Below are 18124 nucleotides of genomic sequence, written 5' to 3' on the forward strand. Positions count from 1 at the left end.
TTTACAATATTTTTATTTTAAAAAATACTGGTAAATAATCTAGAAGAAGGCTTACGTAATAGTTTTATAATAGGTTCACATATGTAGCTAACTTTGAATTAACAAATTGTAAATTTTACATTGTAGATTATAATTAAACAAAGCAAATTGTTTTACATATTTCAAAACTTTCTGTCGTAAATTTCCGAATTTTTTTATTTTTAAGAAATGTTGAGTGTTTTTGCATGTTCGAGGTCCTAGATGGTTCAAATGTAAATAATTGAAAAATTAGGGATGGAAAAATCAAAGAAAAGATGTTGTTTTTTTTTGGTAGACTATAGAAATTATGATAGGTGAAAACTACGATAATCAACTTTTAATGAAACATTTTTGAAAAGTTTTACCACGTTATCATAATATTAAATTTGAACATTTTTCCATTCTTTCATTCTTCACACACTGGTTTCAGCTGGACCCTATAACACGGCCTGGATTCCATGGGGCTCCGTCTGAAGTTCCATTGATTCCTATTAGGTATCAAAACTCTTTCCGCCAGAAAAGGACAAAACACAAAATAAACACAGAGTAAAACAAAATGTTAGGAATTCAACATTTACAATTGAGTGTGCTCTAAATCTTTCGGGTCTTGGCACTCAAATTCCTTGAATCCAACAAAATTAACTCTTCATAAAAATAATAAGTTTTTGGAATTGTTTCTATTTTTGGATAAATGTCTTTTGTGGGATATTTTTCTCTATTAAAAAATAGAGAGAAAATACGAAGATGTGCGATAAAAATGATTTTAACTAAAGTGCGGCACGGTAAAATGGGCGTGGTTTAGAGACAAAAGCGCGGCAATCCAAATTGAGAGATCACAATTTTTTTTTCTGTTATCTTGGCATTCGTGACCCGTCCGAGTATTTTAAAGTGTTCCCATTGACGGAATTAGAAGACCGTTTCTATGTTTTCTCCATTTTGAAAAAAACAACTTTTTGCGATAAGGGATCCCTAGAATTCGTAAACATACGTTAGTATTCGAAAACTTAAAATAAATTGAACGTCTAAGCTCACGTCTTTCTCTCGTAAATCTTACTAAGAAGGTCGAAAGGCACCGCCCATCTCTCACAAGCCACGCCCCTTTTAACCTTATTAAATTGTTCACAGAGGGAAGGTGAAGTATAGCATTAATGGTTATTTCTCAGTTTGCTTTAGAAATAGAGGGTTTGTTAAAAATCTGAAGAAAAATCGGTTTTTTAAAAGGAATTTACATTACAGAAACACAAATATGGGAGAATTCGTATTGCGTAAAATATCTCATAGCGAAAACTACAGTGATTATTAAACTGATTACTGTAGCGCTTATGTCGATTTACGGGTTTGATTCTCGAAACGAATTTCCGTTTTAATTGTAACAGCTATATTCAATTTTTTTGTATTGTTTTGTCATATTTGTGCTTTGTTTTAATATTTTATCAATTAATAAGTGACTTCCATAAATCGGCAAAAGCGCTACAGTAGTCATTTAAAGCTACGGTAGTTTTCGCCACGAGTATCAGTATACGCATTATCAGAATTTATTGCTCCCTCAATATGTAAGGCGTATATTATGATTAATATTCTGAAAGTCTTTTTTATTTTTGAAACTAATTTATGTAACAACGTTTTTGAAAAATAATTGTTATCGTCTTCAATTATATAAAACGAAGTTCCAGAAAATTGTTGAAAATAATTTTATGGTAATTTTTATATAATAGTTTATTATATAAAAATTAGATCTTATTAATAGATCTAATAAAATTAATAGATCTAATATTTGAAAAAAAAAGTAGCCGTAGGGCAATGGCATCTTGTAAGTCTAGGAGGAGACTTTTGAAGGCTTATAAATGAAATATATTCAAATTTGCCTCCTTTCCCTCTTTTTGTACCGCTCACTTTTATTCGGAATTTCACCGAAAAGGTCCTCTGCTTGGGAGAGGAAATGTATAGAACAATTTGCATAACCACTGCCACTTCAATCGGTTCATCGAAGAATTTTGAATGAAAAATGAACTTCAGGAAAAAAAATGACTGTGATTATTATTGCAGAGATTATGCGTTCTATTCGAAAATGTAGGTTAACTTATAAAACAAATCTCATTTAAGGATACCATATTTCAGAAAGCTAGAAGTTTCAGAAACCATTGCTCGCCGAATTGGAATTTTCTTTATATATATTTTTCTCTTTTTTTCAAATGAACCCCACAATTATCTTGTCATTTCGAATATATAGCTTCTTTCTTTTCATGGTTTTAAAGGAATTTCGAAGATTTTAGGGAAAACTTTTTCATTCCCGTCAATAAAGATGAATAAAATAAATTAGGTTTTGAAAAGGGGAGCAGATAACTGGGAAATCAATACACACGGATAATGGACAGAAGACAAAAGTTCGAATCTACTTCTTCTTGGATGCAGCCTCTTCAGCCTCAGCAGCCACACGTTCTGTCTCAACAACCTTCAGGAGAGCCTCGATTTCTTCAGTTGACAATACACGTTGCTGCAGCTCATCCTAAAAAATTAAAATTAAGGACCATCTTCAATTTAAAAAAATGTTATTACTGAAAATAATCTCAGGTGGAAATCACTTACATTAACTTTTTTCATGACTGCAATCTCGATATTTTGTGATCCTGGTGGTACGACCTGAGCCAGCGACTTTACAACCAATTTAAGAGTGGTAGCTTCGTCGACAGTATTTTCCTCGCTGTATTGCTCCTCAAGGTATTCACGCACTGGTTTCTCTCCTCTTCCAGTCGCGTTGGCAACGTACTCGTAGTAAGCTCCAGATGGCTCGGTTTTGAAAAGACGTGGAGTTCCGTCATGATCGAATCCTCCAATGAGCATTGAAATTCCGAATGGGCGACGTCCTGGAGATTGTGTGAAGCGCTGAAAATCAGTAAAAGTTATGCTTGCATAAATAAAATATTTATACCTGCTTCGTGTTTGCAATATATCTGGAGATATAGGCAACGGTAACTGGATCTTCAAGAGTCAACTTGTACGACTGGCACTCGATACGAGCACGATCAACAAGAACACGAGCATCTGCGGACAATCCAGCAAAAGCGAGCATCACATGGTCGTCGATCATATGAATTTTACGGATTGTGCGGTCATCTTGAAGAGCTGGAATTGACTTCTTCTCAACACCGATAACAATGCAATCCTTTCCGCGAACACCGACCTGAAACATTCATAATTATAACTTGAGGTTTTAAAAATAACCGTATTATTTTGAACCATAATTCGGGAAATTTTAGATTTTTAGATAGATAATATCAATCATCTACATTGAATTTTTTGATTTATTTTTAAATATAAAACGATAAATAGATCTAAAATCTTCTTGAATCGGGTGCTTCAATTCTAGCTGATATCATATTCATATGAAAGTGCAACTCATATAATTTTCTGCCAACTGATTTTCATCAGGGGAACCACTCACCGCAGTCGAACCCTTCTTGACAGCTTCCTGGGCATATTCCACTTGGAACAAGTGTCCATCAGGGGAGAAGATAGTGATAGCACGATCGTATCTGTTCATCTGAAAAATTTTAAAATTTGAAATAACTCTGAACCATTTTTAACTTTAAAACGAAAAAATAATTAAAAAATGATTATTTGAAATTGTGCAGTGACAAAAGCGCACAGTTGAAATGAGTGTTACCGTACTTCGCTTACCAACCGAGAACCTGAAACGACACTCCGAAATAACGAATGTGCGTGTTGTTTAGCGACGTTTTGTTTTGAATTTCTGTTCGACTTAAATGTTTTCAATTCAATAATTAGATTTTTCATTTTTCCTTATAATAATCATTTTTAGTAATGCCGTACGCAAATCAACCTAACATCGAGGTTACCGAACTGACAAATGATATAATCAAGTTTGTACTGTGGGACACTGATTTGAGTGTCGCAAATTCACTGAGACGAGTTTTCATGGCAGAAGTGAGTTGTTTCCTGTTTACCATTACTCTTTCTATATTTTTAATTACATTTCAGGTGCCAACCATAGCTATTGATTGGGTTCAAATTGAAACTAACACTTCTGTCCTCCACGACGAATTTATTGCACATCGCATGGGTTTGATTCCGTTCATATCTGATTATCATGTCGAAAAAATGCAATACACCAGAGTAAGATAGGGTTGAATCTTTCACAACTTTTTAAATGTTGGTTTTAGGATTGTGAATGTGCCGAGTTCTGCGATGAGTGTTCGATACCGTTCATTCTGCAGATGAAATGTAAAGATGAAGCTACTTTGGCTGTTACTACCGAGCATCTAATGCCAATGCATAATTTAGACACGGTAAATTTAAAAAAATGCAACTCATTTTTTTTTAATGGAGTGAATTAAATTTCAATAATAATATTAATAACGTTTAAATAAAATCGATGAGCAATCTTATTAGGGTCCGTACTTCACTACATTTGATAAATATTTGAATTGGAATTTTACAGACCGTCCGACCAGCTTGTGGAAAAGCACTACGTGAGCGTGGATCGACCCGTGACGAATTTCACAACAGAGAAGAGATTCTGATTGTAAAATTGCGTAAGGGACAAGAGCTTAACCTAAAAGCCTATGTTAAAAAGGGTTTCGGAAAGGAACATGCAAAATGGAATCCCACCTGTGGAGTTGCATTTGAATATGATCCAGACAATGCTCTCCGACATACAATTTATCCGAATGTTGAGGAATGGCCAAGGTAAGAACTATTATCAGTATTTTGTGAATTTCGTACATTTTTTTTGCAGAAGCGATCATTCATCTTTACCAGAAGACAGCACTGAAAAGGAGGCACCATTCGAGCCGGACAACAAGCCTAACAAGTTCTGGTTCTCTAGTAAGTCACGGTCAGATATTTTGCTTATAATTTTAAATGTTTCAGTCGAAGGAACTGGTGCTCTTCCAGCACAGCGAATCGTGACAATGGGAATCGGAATCTTGAAGAGAAAACTGGAGGAACTAAATATGGCTCTTTCAAATGAACTTCAAGCTCATGCCCAGCAGCAGTAAACTATTTGGATCTCTAATTTATTTACGTTATTATTAACTCTTCTCGTTGATTTTCGTATCTCTCCTGTTATCATGAATGAATTAAATTTGATTGACAACCTCAGAATGTTTCTACAACATGTCGTTCGAGCATCTTAATATTTCATTTTGTAAAAAAACATACATCTTACAATACGGCTTTTTTTTCGCAGAATATGGTGTGTGGAGACTGTGAGAAGAAACTTACAAAAATCGTCGGAGTTGATCCTTACCGAAATAAAAAAGTTAATCGAAACGCTGATGGAAGTGGCCCAAAAACAGTAACTACAAAAAATCGTCTGATTGGAGTTCAGAAAAAGTGGGAACATTCTTTAAATGAAAAAGTAACATAATATTGTTTTCAGAGCGACTATTGTGGGAGCCAAATGCAAATTGTGTAAAATGCTGATTCATCAGGTAATTGAAATGAATTATTTAAAAACTAATTGAGATGTTTTACTTTCCATTTCATTCGGCCCATTTTTCTAAATTTGGATACAAAGACTCTTGTTTACTGAACATTTCGTTTTCAATTTCTCAAATCGATAAATAATAAAAAAAAAAAAAATTCCTCGTTTCGGCAGTTCCCCGTTTTACCCAAAAATTCGGAGATGGGGGGTCTCCTTTTGAAATTGTTTTAATATTTTTTGAAAAATGAGTAGCCTGATATTTTCAGCCTGGCAGTCACTATTGTTCGACGTGTGCTTATCAAAAAGGGATCTGTGCAATGTGCGGAAAGAAAATTCAAAATACGAAAGGTCTTCGTCAAAGCACAACATAGCCTTCGATTATCTGTATCCTTTCTCCACAAATCTACTAAATCTGATCTCTGGTTTGTTACATGATTATTTTTCCTCTGTATATTTTTTTGCTCATACATTCAGAATATAATTCCAAATCATTTTCATTCCAAAAACTAATAAATATTCAATTTCGTTTATTCATAGTTATCTTGGCTTAAATCGTAACATACTCAAAACACAAAATATACCACCAATGAGCAATAACCCAAGAACACACAAAACTAAAGACAAAATACAATATACAAATGCAGTCCAGTAGAGAAGACCATCACATTGTGAACGGTTAGAATATGAAGAAAATACAAAAACACTGCCAACTATTGTTCTGAAATGTATGTATTTTCAGTCATCGACAGGTTGACAAAATTAGGGAAAAAATTTCAGCCCTTCTTTAGTGTCGGGAAAAAACTTGAAATAAACTGACGAGACAAAAACTGCCAATCGACTTATGGATATGACTGCATATAAAGGCATTGATTTATTTGAATTTCTTCTTTTTTCCCAATCAACAAATGCTTTTTTTCCGTCATGAACACATGGCTTCGGATCACAATTAAGAAATCGTTGTTCTATTGATTTATCCATACATGAAATCATTCTCTCTACAATCAATAAACCAGCCATTGAAATCATCCAAATTGGAATTCTATAATCAGCTTCACAACTATCTAAATTCACAACTCCAACTATTAAAAGGTCGAATGGAACCAATAAAAGTATGCATGACAGGACAATAAAAAGCTCTGAAATTAAATAGATTTCGTAAAAGAAGATGATCCAATCAGCACATACGCAGGCCAGAACAAAATTCAGAAATTACAGAAATATCAGCTGACATTTTTTTAGACCAACGGTAAATTTTAGAAAAATGTGAAATAAGTCGTTAATTCGGCAGAGGAGAAGCCATTGGAGAGTGCTTTCGGGGAGGTTTGGCATGCGATAAGAATTATCAGTTACGATTGAGAACATGTATATAAAAAAGTGTCGGGCGGGATAGGTACATAAATTTATATATAAGGCGGGATTAGCTTGACACGTTGGTACACATGAAGTAGGTCGTTATGGCGTTGAGACATTCATGAGGGAGGTACGAAACACATAGGCAGACAGGCATGGGTGGGCATGTAGGTAGGTAGGCATGAGATTGATATGATATTCGTACGAGAAAGTTATGAGGTATGTACGTATTCTGGCAAGTACGGGTAGGCAGGAGTTAGGCACGCAAGCAGGCATATGTATATGGTTAGGCAAGTAGACTTATGGTAGGCATGTAGGCATGGAGTACACTTGTGGATAGCGTTAGGCAAGGCCGTAGGTATGTATCATGTTGGTACTATCTCATACTAGTAAACAAAACCAAATGCGGATATTTTTCGGAAATAATGCCCGGCAAAGAATGTGTCATCGTTCTCTTTTCAGTCACCTTATCAGTTATTCTACACAACTTCAAAATGAAATTCAATTTTTCCTTTGATAAAATAACTTGTGATACTCATTTCCGATTGCATCTGTCAGTTAAAAAAACTCAATATTTGGAATACTTTCCAAACAATGGGAACATGTATAACTGTTTGTTGTATTGCACGTAAGTAAATGTTTCCTGAATCAATAAATAATTCTAAATTACAATTTTTCAGCATGTGTCTTGATATTTTCTCTAGCAATTCCTGCATTTCTGATGTATGTTGGAATTTCTAGAATTGATCATTGTCCAGTTAATTCAAATATTCCTATTTGGATGATATGTATTGCAAGTCTCATGGTAATTCAAGTAATTATGGAATCATTTCCATGTGTCAAAGATCGTTCAGTCAAGAAAATGGAGTGTTCGATTGATTGTTGCTCGATTTTTAGTGTGTTGTTGAACATCGCAAGGATGGTCATGTTCGGCGGGTAAATGAGTGAAGTTGAATTGTGCATTTTTTCAATTTCGGGATTGTTTACAGTCTTTTGACAGACACCTTCAGAAATTGAATTATCTTTTGGAATTTCGAGATGCTATCTTCATTCCCGAAAAGCTTGTCACTGCACTTTAAAGACGCACACTGTTTTTCAATGTGGATCTCACCACGATCTCAGCCACAGTAATCGGCACAAGTCTCAAATTTCGCATATTTGTCTATAAAACATTCAGATCCATGCCGGTCTCGACACGATCGATTTTTTTATAGGCAAGGGTGCATTCGCCTTCAGGAGTACTGTAGCTTCAAACTCCTATTTTTTCATATTTAGTTCTCTTTGAAATTGTATTACAAACAGAAACATATCATGGGAAAATTAGTAATATTAAAATAAACACTAATTATGCAGAAATTTAACAAAAGTGCTTATTTTCCATCTTCAACTTGATAATTTTCCAGAACCATACTTGGATGTGTACTGGTGATTTCAACATTTTCCCGTAATAATGAATGTGATCAATTATTATATTGGACATCATTTATTTTCTGTGCATTCTTCATCATCTTTTATTCAATTACAACATGCATTTTTATATGTTGTTGCTGTTGTATATTTACTGGAGCATATCGTTCTGTTCCCACAAATGAAGAAGTTCAAATGGGGGCCCAGTACACCGGTCGGAATACTAAAGAATGAGTCATTTGATAATTTTTCACCTCACCAATAAAAATAAATAAGTTTTATTCTAATTCACAGATCATTTTCGGGAGAAGAGAACAACTTGAAAAAAGGAATATAATATGAAACCAACAATTGAAGTAGAACATTTACTAAAACAAATCAATAATCAGATTGAGCCCATAATTTAAATGTACGATCAAATGCCGATGAGCACATCCATTGTCCATCTGGACTGATGTCTACGCACAGGATTCTAGTATCGTGACCCTGAAAACATTTTTTTTAACTCAAAAAGTTAAGCTCAATTGATATACCTGAAGTTGTCTTAGTGGTTGCCATCCAGTGGTCGACCACATTTTAAGAGTACAATCGAAGCTGGCAGAAACAAGATATTGGCCAGCAGCATCAGCACGCACCCGGGTAACAACTGATGTATGAGCTGGCATAGTGTATGTATTTCGTCTCATCCGAAGATCCCAAACTTTCATTGAATTGTCCGAGCTTCCAGTAATCATTTCATAACTGAAAATACGTTGATAACATCAATATTTCAAGTAAATGGTTTTAAAACAAAAAGTTATAATGTCCCAGTGAACTAACCCATTTGGCATCCATTCAACACTGTGAATTTCTTTTGTGTGACCATCAAGGAACATAATACATCTTCCAGTTCGCATATCCCAAACTCTTCCATAACAATCGTGTCCGCCAGTTAGAGCGACTGATCCATCTGGATGGAATGCCACATCAGCTACTGATTTTGAGTGTCCTTCTTGATAAAGTAACTCTTTTTTCGTTGTCAAGTCGTACATTCTCCACGTGGAATCGAAGCTGAAAATGATTATCTTGTAGAGACTGAAATTCAAAGGTTTTCTGAATACTGCATCAGAAATAATCGAATATTTTTGGCAACTGTAAAACCTGTTTATTTCAATACGATAATCTAATTTTTTAGACGAAAAAGCGCTGAAAACTCAGCGCCGAATTCGGCAACAATGAAAGTTTGAAGCTACAGTACTCTTTAAAAAAGCGAACACGCTTTTATTTAACGACAAATTGTCGAGTCGAGACCGATTACCGTATTTTCGGCTCTAAAATCGTCGTGTTATTACCATTAAAAAACTTACCATGCAGTAGCGAGATGATGACCATTTGGATGGAACGCAACTTTAGATACTCTTTGTGGATGTTGTTCTAGTTCTCCGATTGGTGATTCCTGGCTTAGCGACCATAGAAGAACGGTTCCTGAAATCACGAATTTTGAGAAAATTGAGCAAAAATCAGTTATATTTACCATCATACGAACACGAAACCACATTCAAAGAAGAATAATCATTCTGAGTAAATGCACCGGGATGAAAACGTGCACACCCTGCTTGAGATGAATGTCCAATAAATTTAATTTCTTGAGCACATTGTTCTCGCTTCCAAACTGCCACTGATCCGGACCAGCCAGCGGTAACTGAAGTTTTTGATTAGTTGGAAAGTTCTACTTAGAAAAAACAAACCAATATGTTCAGAATCTGCTGAAAATTCACAAAAAGCCACAGGGCGTGTGTCTGCAACTTGAGAAGCATGAAGATTGATTTGTTGAACCCATTTGTGAGCTTCTTGACGAGCCAAAGCTTTTTCGTGAGCAGGGCGAGCAGCTTCTTCTCGAGCTTTGTCAAGTCTTAATTTAGCTTTTCTTAGAGAAAAATCAGCGATTGAAACGCGTGCCATCCGAAGTTCAATCGGACCACGATGATACCAAGTAACGGTTTCTTCGTCTGCTTTATCAGCATTCACCTTCAAATTTTTAAATAATTTTTCAAACATTGAAAAACTTACTTCATCAGTATGCAAAACGGCTGCAATTTCATCTTCAGACATTGTTGAAAGTAGAGCTCTAAGTCTTTCTCTTCTATCCAATGCATCTTCTCCGAACAAACAAATTGGTTGGTTTAGAGCACGAAGTTTCAGTTTTACCTTTAAAATATATCTTCAAGTGGGTAGTTATTAAAAAAATTTTATTCATATGTATCAAAACTGTACCTGAACATCATCTGTTGGCAATGTGAGAGTTCTTGCTCTCCGTCTTCTATCAAATTCTGCAAACATTTCAGCATCGTGGCGTGAATCTGCTTGATTTGATACTTCCATTCGTTCCAAAGACACTGTGGGTCCATGGTTTTGCTGTTGTGCATTCTGAAATTTTAAATTAAAATTCAGAAAAAATAACATAGTCAAAGAATTCATGAAAAAAAACATACCAAGATTGCATTCACGCTTTCTGCATTCGCCAGTGATCCAAACTGTCTTGGCGGTGCTGGAACAGCAAAATTGCCATTTTCAGCCATTTTGTGTGCTCTTAAAAAATTTAATTACTTTAAAAACCACTGTAAAGAATATGAAGTTATATATTAGGACATTCAGAACGAAGATGTGAGACATAGGAATGGGCTTGTAGTTTTATTATAATTTATTATATTTAGTTGTGAAGTTTAAAACATTTTAAAGTGAACAAAGGAAAGAAAATGGCATAAAAGTTCAAAAAAAGCGGTGAAAATTCTTCGAAAGTGGGAACCAGTAATCGCGCTCTAATGATAATTTGAAGAAATCTGAGGTTCTCTCACTTCTTCTCGATTCATTTTCACCCTCATTTTTTTTTGATTATCTATTTTTATTGATTTTCCCACGATTCATTATCTTTATCTTCGAAATCTGTATTGTTTGAAGATTTCAGTCGATACGAAGTCGAATGGAAGCGTATTTCAAATGTGCTTCGTTTTGCTGTGCAAAGTTCTCATTACCCGTTTTTAAAATTTTCTCTGGTATCTCAATCGAGTTATTTTCTATTTCTAGGCATTAAAAATGAGAAAAATGAACTTAATAGTGGCTATGGATGCCGAAGGAGGAATTGGCAAAAATGGCGTGTTGCCATGGCGAATCAAGAAAGACATGCAGTATTTCGCGTCTGTTACCAAAAATGTTTCTGATCAGTCGAAGGTTGTTCGAGATTTCTAACTAAACTTGTAACATAACTTTTGTAGAGAAATGCAGTTCTCATGGGACGAAAATGCTGGGAAAGCATTCCAGTAACTCGCCGCCCGTTGGCAGGACGGCTAAACATTGTTTTGAGCCGACAACTTCCTGCGCAAAAGTCCGATGACTACATTGTTGTGTAAGCTGTCATGAAATAATATTTAACCTGTTGTTGTTACATTCAGAAACTCGCTCGAAGCGGCTATGAAACTACTTTCGGAGCCACCATTTGTGGATTCGATCGAAACAATCTGGAATATCGGTGGAGCTGAAATCTATGATCTTGCGTTGCGAGAAAACTTGGTTGATGAAATTCACTTGACACGTATTTTCAAAAAGTAGGGTGCTTGCACAGTTTTTTTACTCTGTCGTAATTTCAGCTTCGAAGCCGATGTTCATCTCAAGTCACTCGATTTCAGTAAAATGGAGAAAGTTCAAAATGCCGAGGTGTCATCGGAAAATTCAGAAATTTTCGAAGAAAATGGATTAAAGTTCGAATTTTGCAAATGGAAGGTTGTCGAGAACCACTGAATTTTTTTTTGAAATTGCTGTTTATTTTTTTAATTTATATGTATTCATTCACCTGTTGTTTACTCGGGCAGCCCACAATTTTCACGTGTAAATATAAAATCTGTACATGATTCTTATTACTATTAACTTTTTGTAATTCATCGTAAGTATGCGATGTTTGATATCTTATTTATTTCATTCCTTCCTTATTTTTTTAAAATTTATCCGTTCAGACGTCACAGCTTTAACTCTTCAAGAAAAGCGTAAGAAGTCTCGGTTAACTGGTATTTTGATGAAAAGTATGGCCAATAAAAAGGTGTGTTGATAAAGATAGTGAAATTCGACATATTTTTCCCTAGTTTCAGAACCATCAGCAAAAGAAAAGTACAGACGGGTCAACGATGAACGGGAATAACGCAACAGCAACTGCCGCTGCAACAACTCAGAATTCATCACAAATTGGACAAAATTCCAATTCCAGTCATAGCGTCACCAACGATAACACTTCCAGCAATAGTACGTATACACGTTTCTCACAAATCTGTTTTGAAATAACAAGGACGGCTGTTCCTAAATAGGTTTTAGAATTTTCTTGCAGCAATTGCAAATTAATTCAAAATTTTGTGTCTTAATTTCCAATGGTTCATTTAAATCGAGATTTTGGAGACCTTGGTCTTCACAATCTGTGCTTAAAAAATGACCCCGAAGAAAAGAAAGAAAGTGAATAGACGAGTACAGAACCGAGGAGGGCAAACATATATAATAAAAATAAAAAAGAGAAAGAGGCCACCAACACAGGCACGATGCCCCTTTTCCATCTCTTCCTCTTCTCTTTTCAATAAGCATCAAGGTGCGAAAGTCGATTTATTTATTATAACCCAAACTATTACATTTGATTTCCCTATTGATGTGATGAGTGATAAGCAATGACTTTTCTAGCATCTAAATTTTAACAATTAGATTGGAACGTCTATATTAATCATTTCATATTTATTGATTTAATTTTAGAATTTGATTTATATATATATATATATATATATATATTCAATGTCCTATTATTTCTATGTATTCTCTTCTGATTTTGGAATACTTCAACAAAATTCTCAAGAAAACGTTAAAATGAAACATAAAGGGTCTCTAAAATGCGGTAAGCAACAATGTAAATTTAAAGAAAATTCAACTCTCAAGATTCATAGAATTTATTTATATTCATTTCAGACGCTTCGACGTCTACATCGTCCATCACCTCAACTACCACTACGACCACTACAGTACCTTCTTCACAGCAGAGTCAATCTCAAAATCAATATTCACATCAAAGACTTTCATCGACTTCTTCAACGTCACAGCAAACTGGAATTTCTAAATTTCCTGCCAAAAAGGCTGGGCACAACGAGCTTGAGAAGGTAAGTAGGCGAAGATAAATTCGACTGAGTCTATCGTGCATAATTATTTCATATTTTAAAACACATGTTTTCTCAACCTGTTTATGATTCACTTGCAGACAAGCAACACTGCTAATTCACAATCGGGTGCTTTCAAAGGAACCACAAATAAAGATCGGCCGAAGGAAAAGGAGAAGTAATTAAATCAGTAACTAGTTAAAACAAATCCTTAGCTTTTGCTCGTTCAGAAACACTCACAGTGGTAATAGGCAAAGTCAGGTTAACCATAATCATCATCATTCAAACCATGTTAGCGGAAATCAGCAGAACCGAAAGAATAAGGTTTGTATAAACGTATAATTACGATAAAAATTAATTTTAATGTTAAGAATCGTGATCATTCGAACCAAAGTTATCGAGGTGGCTACACACATAACCACAATAATTATCACTCGTTGGAAAATGCTAAATCTTCTGGATTTCTGTCAAATTCTTCCCTATCCTCTGCGGGACAAATATCAGCGTCTTCTGCTCCTCCAGTGAGCACAACTCCGACTGCTATTCCCATCTTTCAAGAATCCAAAATAGTTCAAACAGATCCACCAGTCGAAGAAGCAAAAAAGAAGAAGGAAAAACCAAAAATCAAGCGTGATGAAGAGCCGATGCCATATAAGAGCACTGATCCGAAAAATATGGATTCTGTGATGGCATTCAAAGAGGTGATTCATAAATACAAGACATTTTAGTATTTATCATTTTTATTCAAACAAAATTTTTAAAAAGTTATTAGTTTTCAAAACGTAGTTTGGATTGCAGCACGATGAATGGGATAAGGTGGAGTTTATGTGTGAACTTGTTTCTTTCCTGTCTCCAACCGATCTTCGCCTGCTTGGAAATTGTATCGAAGGATCTGTTCGTTGCTATAACAATCAAATGCGGCCAGTAGAAAAGACTTCAAACTGTTCGGATCCAACAGCTGGTTTACCTCAATTCGTTTGCTCTCCTCCACCTCCACCGCAACAAGTTTATTATTTTCCTGGTATTGCGGATGCTGCCCTGTATCAAACAAGAAATGCAGTTAACTCGGTTTTTGTACAGCAACATCCACCTGGTCTTCCACCGTTATTAGGCGGAATGTATGCATTATTGTCGGTGAATTATAATTTAAAAATTTTTTATTTCAGGCAGAATATTATGTATCCACCTGATGCTAACTTTCATCATTCAACCTCTTGTACGACACCTTCATCATCAGTTTCCGTTGCAAATAAGGATGTTAACAATGTACCAGTTGTGCTATCAAGTAGTGTGAACGGAATAAGCAATAATATTCCATCAGATAGACAACAGCTAGATTCCAAACCAAATACTGCAAGAGGTAAAAAATCTTCATCATTATTTGACACAGTTAAAAAATGTATTTTACAACACAATTTCCCTCTCAAATTCGCAACATTTTTCAGGTTCGAGCGGCAATATCAACCAATCTAATACAACATCACCAGAACCGGAGCCCGGTTCTAATCACATCTCCACCACAGCAGCAAACCCTGCACATCCAACTTCAGTGACTGTACCACAGTCGGTACCACCGGTCCCTCAAGAACCAGAATTGTTTCTCAAATCTGTTCTCGATCTTACCAGTTACATATACACTCTCATGGCAGTTTGTTCATCAACAAATAGAAAATCAGCTGCTAAGGTGAATCAGAATACGACTTTAGATGGTATTTAATCGATTTATTTAAAGATCTCTGACTATGTTCAAAATGTTATTCTGAGAGAAAAGAGCCAAATACTCGAACGTATTCCGGATGAACTTGATAAAATTACCGTTTTACAAGAAATCGGTAAAATTGGTAAGTCTTCATTTCCGTGTTTTGGAGTATACTTTTTTGTTTCAGTCGCAGCCATGACTCATCACCCAGCAATTACTCTTGATGACAAAATGAAATATGCGGCTCTGCGGGACGGATTACGTGCTCAAATAGAAACATTGTTTAGACAATACTACACAACTCAGAAACAGTTGGAGCAAAGCAATCTTGTTGTACCATCATCACAAGCTGTTGGCGATGAGAATGATACTGATTCCGACCATGAATCAGAGGAAGAATTTGAGCCACTATCAGGTGTTATGGGTAAGCAATTAATTAATATTTAACAGAATTTTTCACATGCATTTCTAGAAATTTTTCGATAATTAGTCGATGAATTGAGTTCGGAACATTCCAACTAAATCACTGATAACATTCCGCATCTTTTTTTCAGGTTCGCGTTTCGAGAGTAATCCAGTTCAGCCGTCGCCATCAGTTCCGGGAACATTCTTTATCATTCGATTTATTGGACGACAAATTGAGAAGAACGATAATCTTTTCAGCCTGGAGGTAACACGCAACCTGAAGTTTCTGAAATCATAAAGGTTTTCAGATTCATTGGAGTGATGGTGACAGAACATTTGCTCAAAGATCTCGTGATCAATTGAAAGCTCTACAGCATCGTCTTCTTGATGAGTTCGGACAACAGAGAAGTGAAAAATATCTTCATCAAGGATGCACTACATCCTACTCTTCATTTGACGATGATAACAAAAAGCTTTCAGCGAGCACATCTACAATGGAGAGTATGTATTTTCAATTTATAGTCTCTAATTTACAATTTTTATTTTTGCAGCGTTTGCTCCAAACGGAGAGCGTATTGTTCCACGTCTTGCTCGTGATGCGACTCCAGCTCAATATGTTCAATACATCAATGAACTTTCTGACTTGCCAGCTAGAATGATGCTGTCAGCTGTAATATGTGAAGAGTTCAACGGTACCAGAGCGAAAACAGAAGATGTTAGTTTCTGATACTGTTCATTTCTAGATTGATTGAAAAGAACGAATCTATTCCGAAATAAAGCTATTGCAGGAAACTCGCGAAGCATCGGATGGATTAATATATTCTCGATGGAAGAATCCACGTGCCAAATCTCCAGTTCGTTACTTCAAACGAAATGCAACAGGAAGCATTGACCCGATTGAATTGCCTGTCAATATGCAACCATTCCTTTATTCAAATATCCCGCAAACACAAGTGCAGGTTTGATTTCGAATTTTCGTAAAATCTGAGAAATTTTCAATTTCTAGACGCTGTTCCCAAGTTGCTCTAATTGTGGCGGTCCTCACGCTCCGAAACACTGTGAAAAACAAACATTGTTATCGAAGAAAGGCATGTACAAGTTGAATTAGATGGCAATAATGAGAATAATCAATTATTAAGGTGATCATAGAACTCGTTCAGACGGGGAAGGTTCTCAGCAAAATGGTGGAACTTCCTCTTCCAATTCATACGCTCCAATTCATGCAAACCTCCCCCATGCAGTATACATTGAAAATCCGCAAGCAATGTTAGGATCAAATCACTTCAATCATCATCAACAACAGCACATAATTCAGAATACTATATTCCATAATGGTATGTATTAAACTTTTAAAAATTAGAATAATTGATTCAACATGACACAATAATTTCTCAGGTGGACAATTTCGTGCAAACGGAACATATGAACCGCAAATTCCGATAGCATACTATCATGCCCAGGGAACTGTACAAAACTCAAATAATACTGGTGGAGTCAACGGAAACAGTGGGGGCGGGAACCAGAATTCGAATTTCTGAGAGATGCTGAATTGCTGCTCCTTTTTATATCAATTCTTGTGATTTCGTAATAGTTTTCTTCTTTTTTTGTTCTTTCTTTCACCCAATTTTTTTTTCATTGTTTATGTTTAACGCTCACACATTTTAATTTTCATCGACACGTGTATTATTGAATTTCTCTGATCCATCACATCCCGATTGCCATCATCATCCTTAAAGCGACATTTTCTCGTTAGGTACGTACACGTGGTACAACTTCGTTTAAACTATAACAAATTATCACTGAAGTCTCGAAAAACGTTCTCTTTCTCTTCATAATTCACAAGCCAAGACCACCTGATTAGTTTTATTCAATTTTTTCTGTTTTCTATATTTCAAAATGCTGGTCATTTCTCTCTTTCGTTTAGGTATTCACTTTTTTAATTTATACATATTTTTGTTTATATATACATATATCTTTTTGACCACCCCGTCTTCCACCTTCAAGAATAATATCGTTGATTTCTTGTTTTTTTTGTAACCCTATCTCTCTCTCCCTCTCTCTTCCCTCTAAATTTTCTTTCATTTTCCCAATTATTTTAATTGTTTCTTAGGTGCGAAATGAACGGTGGAACTAAAAAAATATTTACAAAACTTTATGCTGATAGAGGAGAAAAACACAACATTTGGGATACAAAAAATTCGAGAATCGCTTCGTGAAATGATGACTCACACTAACATAAAATTTTACACATTTTTAAAAATGAAATACAAATGAAATAATTGAACAGTTTTTAAAGTATGCGACAACTAAGAAAATGCATTTGGAATTAATTATAATCGGGATTTTACAAATTGAAACCACGGAATGAATTATTAAAATCACCACTTTCGAAGATTATTTAGAAATGGAGTAAGTTGTTTCAGAAAAAAAAATGAATGGACCTTGTTACGTCATGTTCCCGATGGACACTTTTCTAGAATCGATTGAAAACTGAAAATGGCAGGAAATGACAATTTTGGATGAGGGTTCGGGAAGTAAAGGTAAAAAAAGAAAAATCAGATGATCCTGAGGATGAAAAGGCTTGATGAACAATTGGAAAATAGGCAAATTTCAGAAAGTTACAGACAAATTTGAATATATTGC

General features: G+C 35.3%; 8 protein-coding genes and 1 non-coding gene across 12 annotated transcripts; 5 read left to right on the top strand and 4 right to left on the bottom strand.

The window, feature by feature from the left end:
- Positions 1 to 2289: 2289 nt before the first annotated feature.
- On the bottom strand, positions 2290 to 3559 carry pas-4 (Proteasome subunit alpha type-7; the record flags this gene model as incomplete). The annotated part of the gene is made up of 4 exons (NM_059959.7): positions 2290 to 2524; positions 2605 to 2901; positions 2948 to 3199; positions 3461 to 3559. The coding sequence occupies 4 exons, from the start codon at positions 3557 to 3559 to the stop codon at positions 2411 to 2413; spliced, it is 762 nt and encodes a 253-aa protein (NP_492360.1). The 3' UTR covers positions 2290 to 2410.
- Positions 3560 to 3659: 100 nt separating this feature from the next.
- Positions 3660 to 3780, bottom strand: C36B1.16. Its single transcript, NR_050329.1, has one exon. It is a non-coding gene; the product is annotated as an Unclassified non-coding RNA C36B1.16 (non-coding RNA).
- Positions 3781 to 3835: 55 nt separating this feature from the next.
- On the top strand, positions 3836 to 5126 carry rpb-3 (DNA-directed RNA polymerase RpoA/D/Rpb3-type domain-containing protein). Its single transcript, NM_059960.8, has 6 exons — positions 3836 to 3963; positions 4018 to 4152; positions 4200 to 4325; positions 4478 to 4725; positions 4775 to 4863; positions 4909 to 5126. Exons 1-6 carry the CDS (start codon positions 3841 to 3843, stop codon positions 5034 to 5036), a joined length of 849 nt encoding a protein of 282 aa, NP_492361.2. The 5' UTR covers positions 3836 to 3840; the 3' UTR covers positions 5037 to 5126.
- Positions 5127 to 5227: 101 nt separating this feature from the next.
- C36B1.14 (Cysteine-rich PDZ-binding protein) lies at positions 5228 to 5993 on the top strand. The gene is made up of 3 exons (NM_001037883.4): positions 5228 to 5373; positions 5420 to 5471; positions 5731 to 5993. Exons 1-3 carry the CDS (start codon positions 5231 to 5233, stop codon positions 5833 to 5835), a joined length of 300 nt encoding a protein of 99 aa, NP_001032972.1. The 5' UTR covers positions 5228 to 5230; the 3' UTR covers positions 5836 to 5993.
- On the bottom strand, positions 5977 to 6794 carry C36B1.13 (uncharacterized protein). The gene is made up of 3 exons (NM_001025855.3): positions 6650 to 6794; positions 6282 to 6600; positions 5977 to 6182 (listed from the first exon to the last, which is right to left on the bottom strand). The coding sequence occupies exons 1-3, from the start codon at positions 6693 to 6695 to the stop codon at positions 6002 to 6004; spliced, it is 546 nt and encodes a 181-aa protein (NP_001021026.1). The 5' UTR covers positions 6696 to 6794; the 3' UTR covers positions 5977 to 6001.
- A 496-nt stretch (positions 6795 to 7290) lies between these two features.
- C36B1.6 (putative tumor suppressor protein) lies at positions 7291 to 8506 on the top strand (the record flags this gene model as incomplete). 2 transcript variants are annotated; one of them, NM_059961.9, is made up of 3 exons in its annotated part: positions 7291 to 7442; positions 7495 to 7750; positions 8218 to 8506. In NM_059961.9, the coding sequence occupies 3 exons, from the start codon at positions 7409 to 7411 to the stop codon at positions 8453 to 8455; spliced, it is 528 nt and encodes a 175-aa protein (NP_492362.2). The 2 variants fall into 2 exon arrangements, with proteins under 2 accessions (NP_492362.2, NP_001122426.1); NM_001128954.3 differs by lacking the exon at positions 7291 to 7442 and having other exon boundaries at positions 7536 to 7750; positions 8218 to 8455.
- Positions 8485 to 10789, bottom strand: prp-4 (Pre-mRNA processing factor 4 (PRP4)-like domain-containing protein). Its single transcript, NM_059962.4, has 9 exons — positions 10693 to 10789; positions 10475 to 10627; positions 10271 to 10408; positions 9949 to 10228; positions 9735 to 9902; positions 9568 to 9685; positions 9041 to 9271; positions 8755 to 8962; positions 8485 to 8707 (listed from the first exon to the last, which is right to left on the bottom strand). Exons 1-9 carry the CDS (start codon positions 10777 to 10779, stop codon positions 8600 to 8602), a joined length of 1491 nt encoding a protein of 496 aa, NP_492363.1. The 5' UTR covers positions 10780 to 10789; the 3' UTR covers positions 8485 to 8599.
- A 495-nt stretch (positions 10790 to 11284) lies between these two features.
- On the top strand, positions 11285 to 12110 carry dhfr-1 (Putative dihydrofolate reductase). The gene is made up of 4 exons (NM_059963.7): positions 11285 to 11428; positions 11473 to 11603; positions 11650 to 11802; positions 11845 to 12110. Exons 1-4 carry the CDS (start codon positions 11294 to 11296, stop codon positions 11993 to 11995), a joined length of 570 nt encoding a protein of 189 aa, NP_492364.1. The 5' UTR covers positions 11285 to 11293; the 3' UTR covers positions 11996 to 12110.
- A 33-nt stretch (positions 12111 to 12143) lies between these two features.
- Positions 12144 to 17620, top strand: gls-1 (Germline survival defective-1; the record flags this gene model as incomplete). 3 transcript variants are annotated; one of them, NM_182082.6, is made up of 18 exons in its annotated part: positions 12144 to 12290; positions 12340 to 12490; positions 13193 to 13380; positions 13479 to 13555; positions 13608 to 13701; positions 13749 to 14078; positions 14176 to 14495; positions 14544 to 14737; positions 14823 to 15061; positions 15110 to 15218; positions 15264 to 15500; positions 15631 to 15746; positions 15790 to 15982; positions 16033 to 16196; positions 16261 to 16440; positions 16488 to 16569; positions 16621 to 16815; positions 16877 to 17620. In NM_182082.6, the coding sequence occupies 18 exons, from the start codon at positions 12144 to 12146 to the stop codon at positions 17017 to 17019; spliced, it is 3159 nt and encodes a 1052-aa protein (NP_871882.2). The 3 variants fall into 3 exon arrangements, with proteins under 3 accessions (NP_871882.2, NP_492365.3, NP_001250878.1); NM_059964.4 differs by having other exon boundaries at positions 16270 to 16440; positions 16877 to 17617; NM_001263949.3 differs by having other exon boundaries at positions 12208 to 12290; positions 16877 to 17019.
- Positions 17621 to 18124: the final 504 nt, after the last annotated feature.

This window comes from Caenorhabditis elegans, chromosome I (genome assembly GCF_000002985.6).
Source record: "Caenorhabditis elegans chromosome I".
Lineage (NCBI taxonomy): Eukaryota > Metazoa > Nematoda > Chromadorea > Rhabditida > Rhabditidae > Caenorhabditis > Caenorhabditis elegans.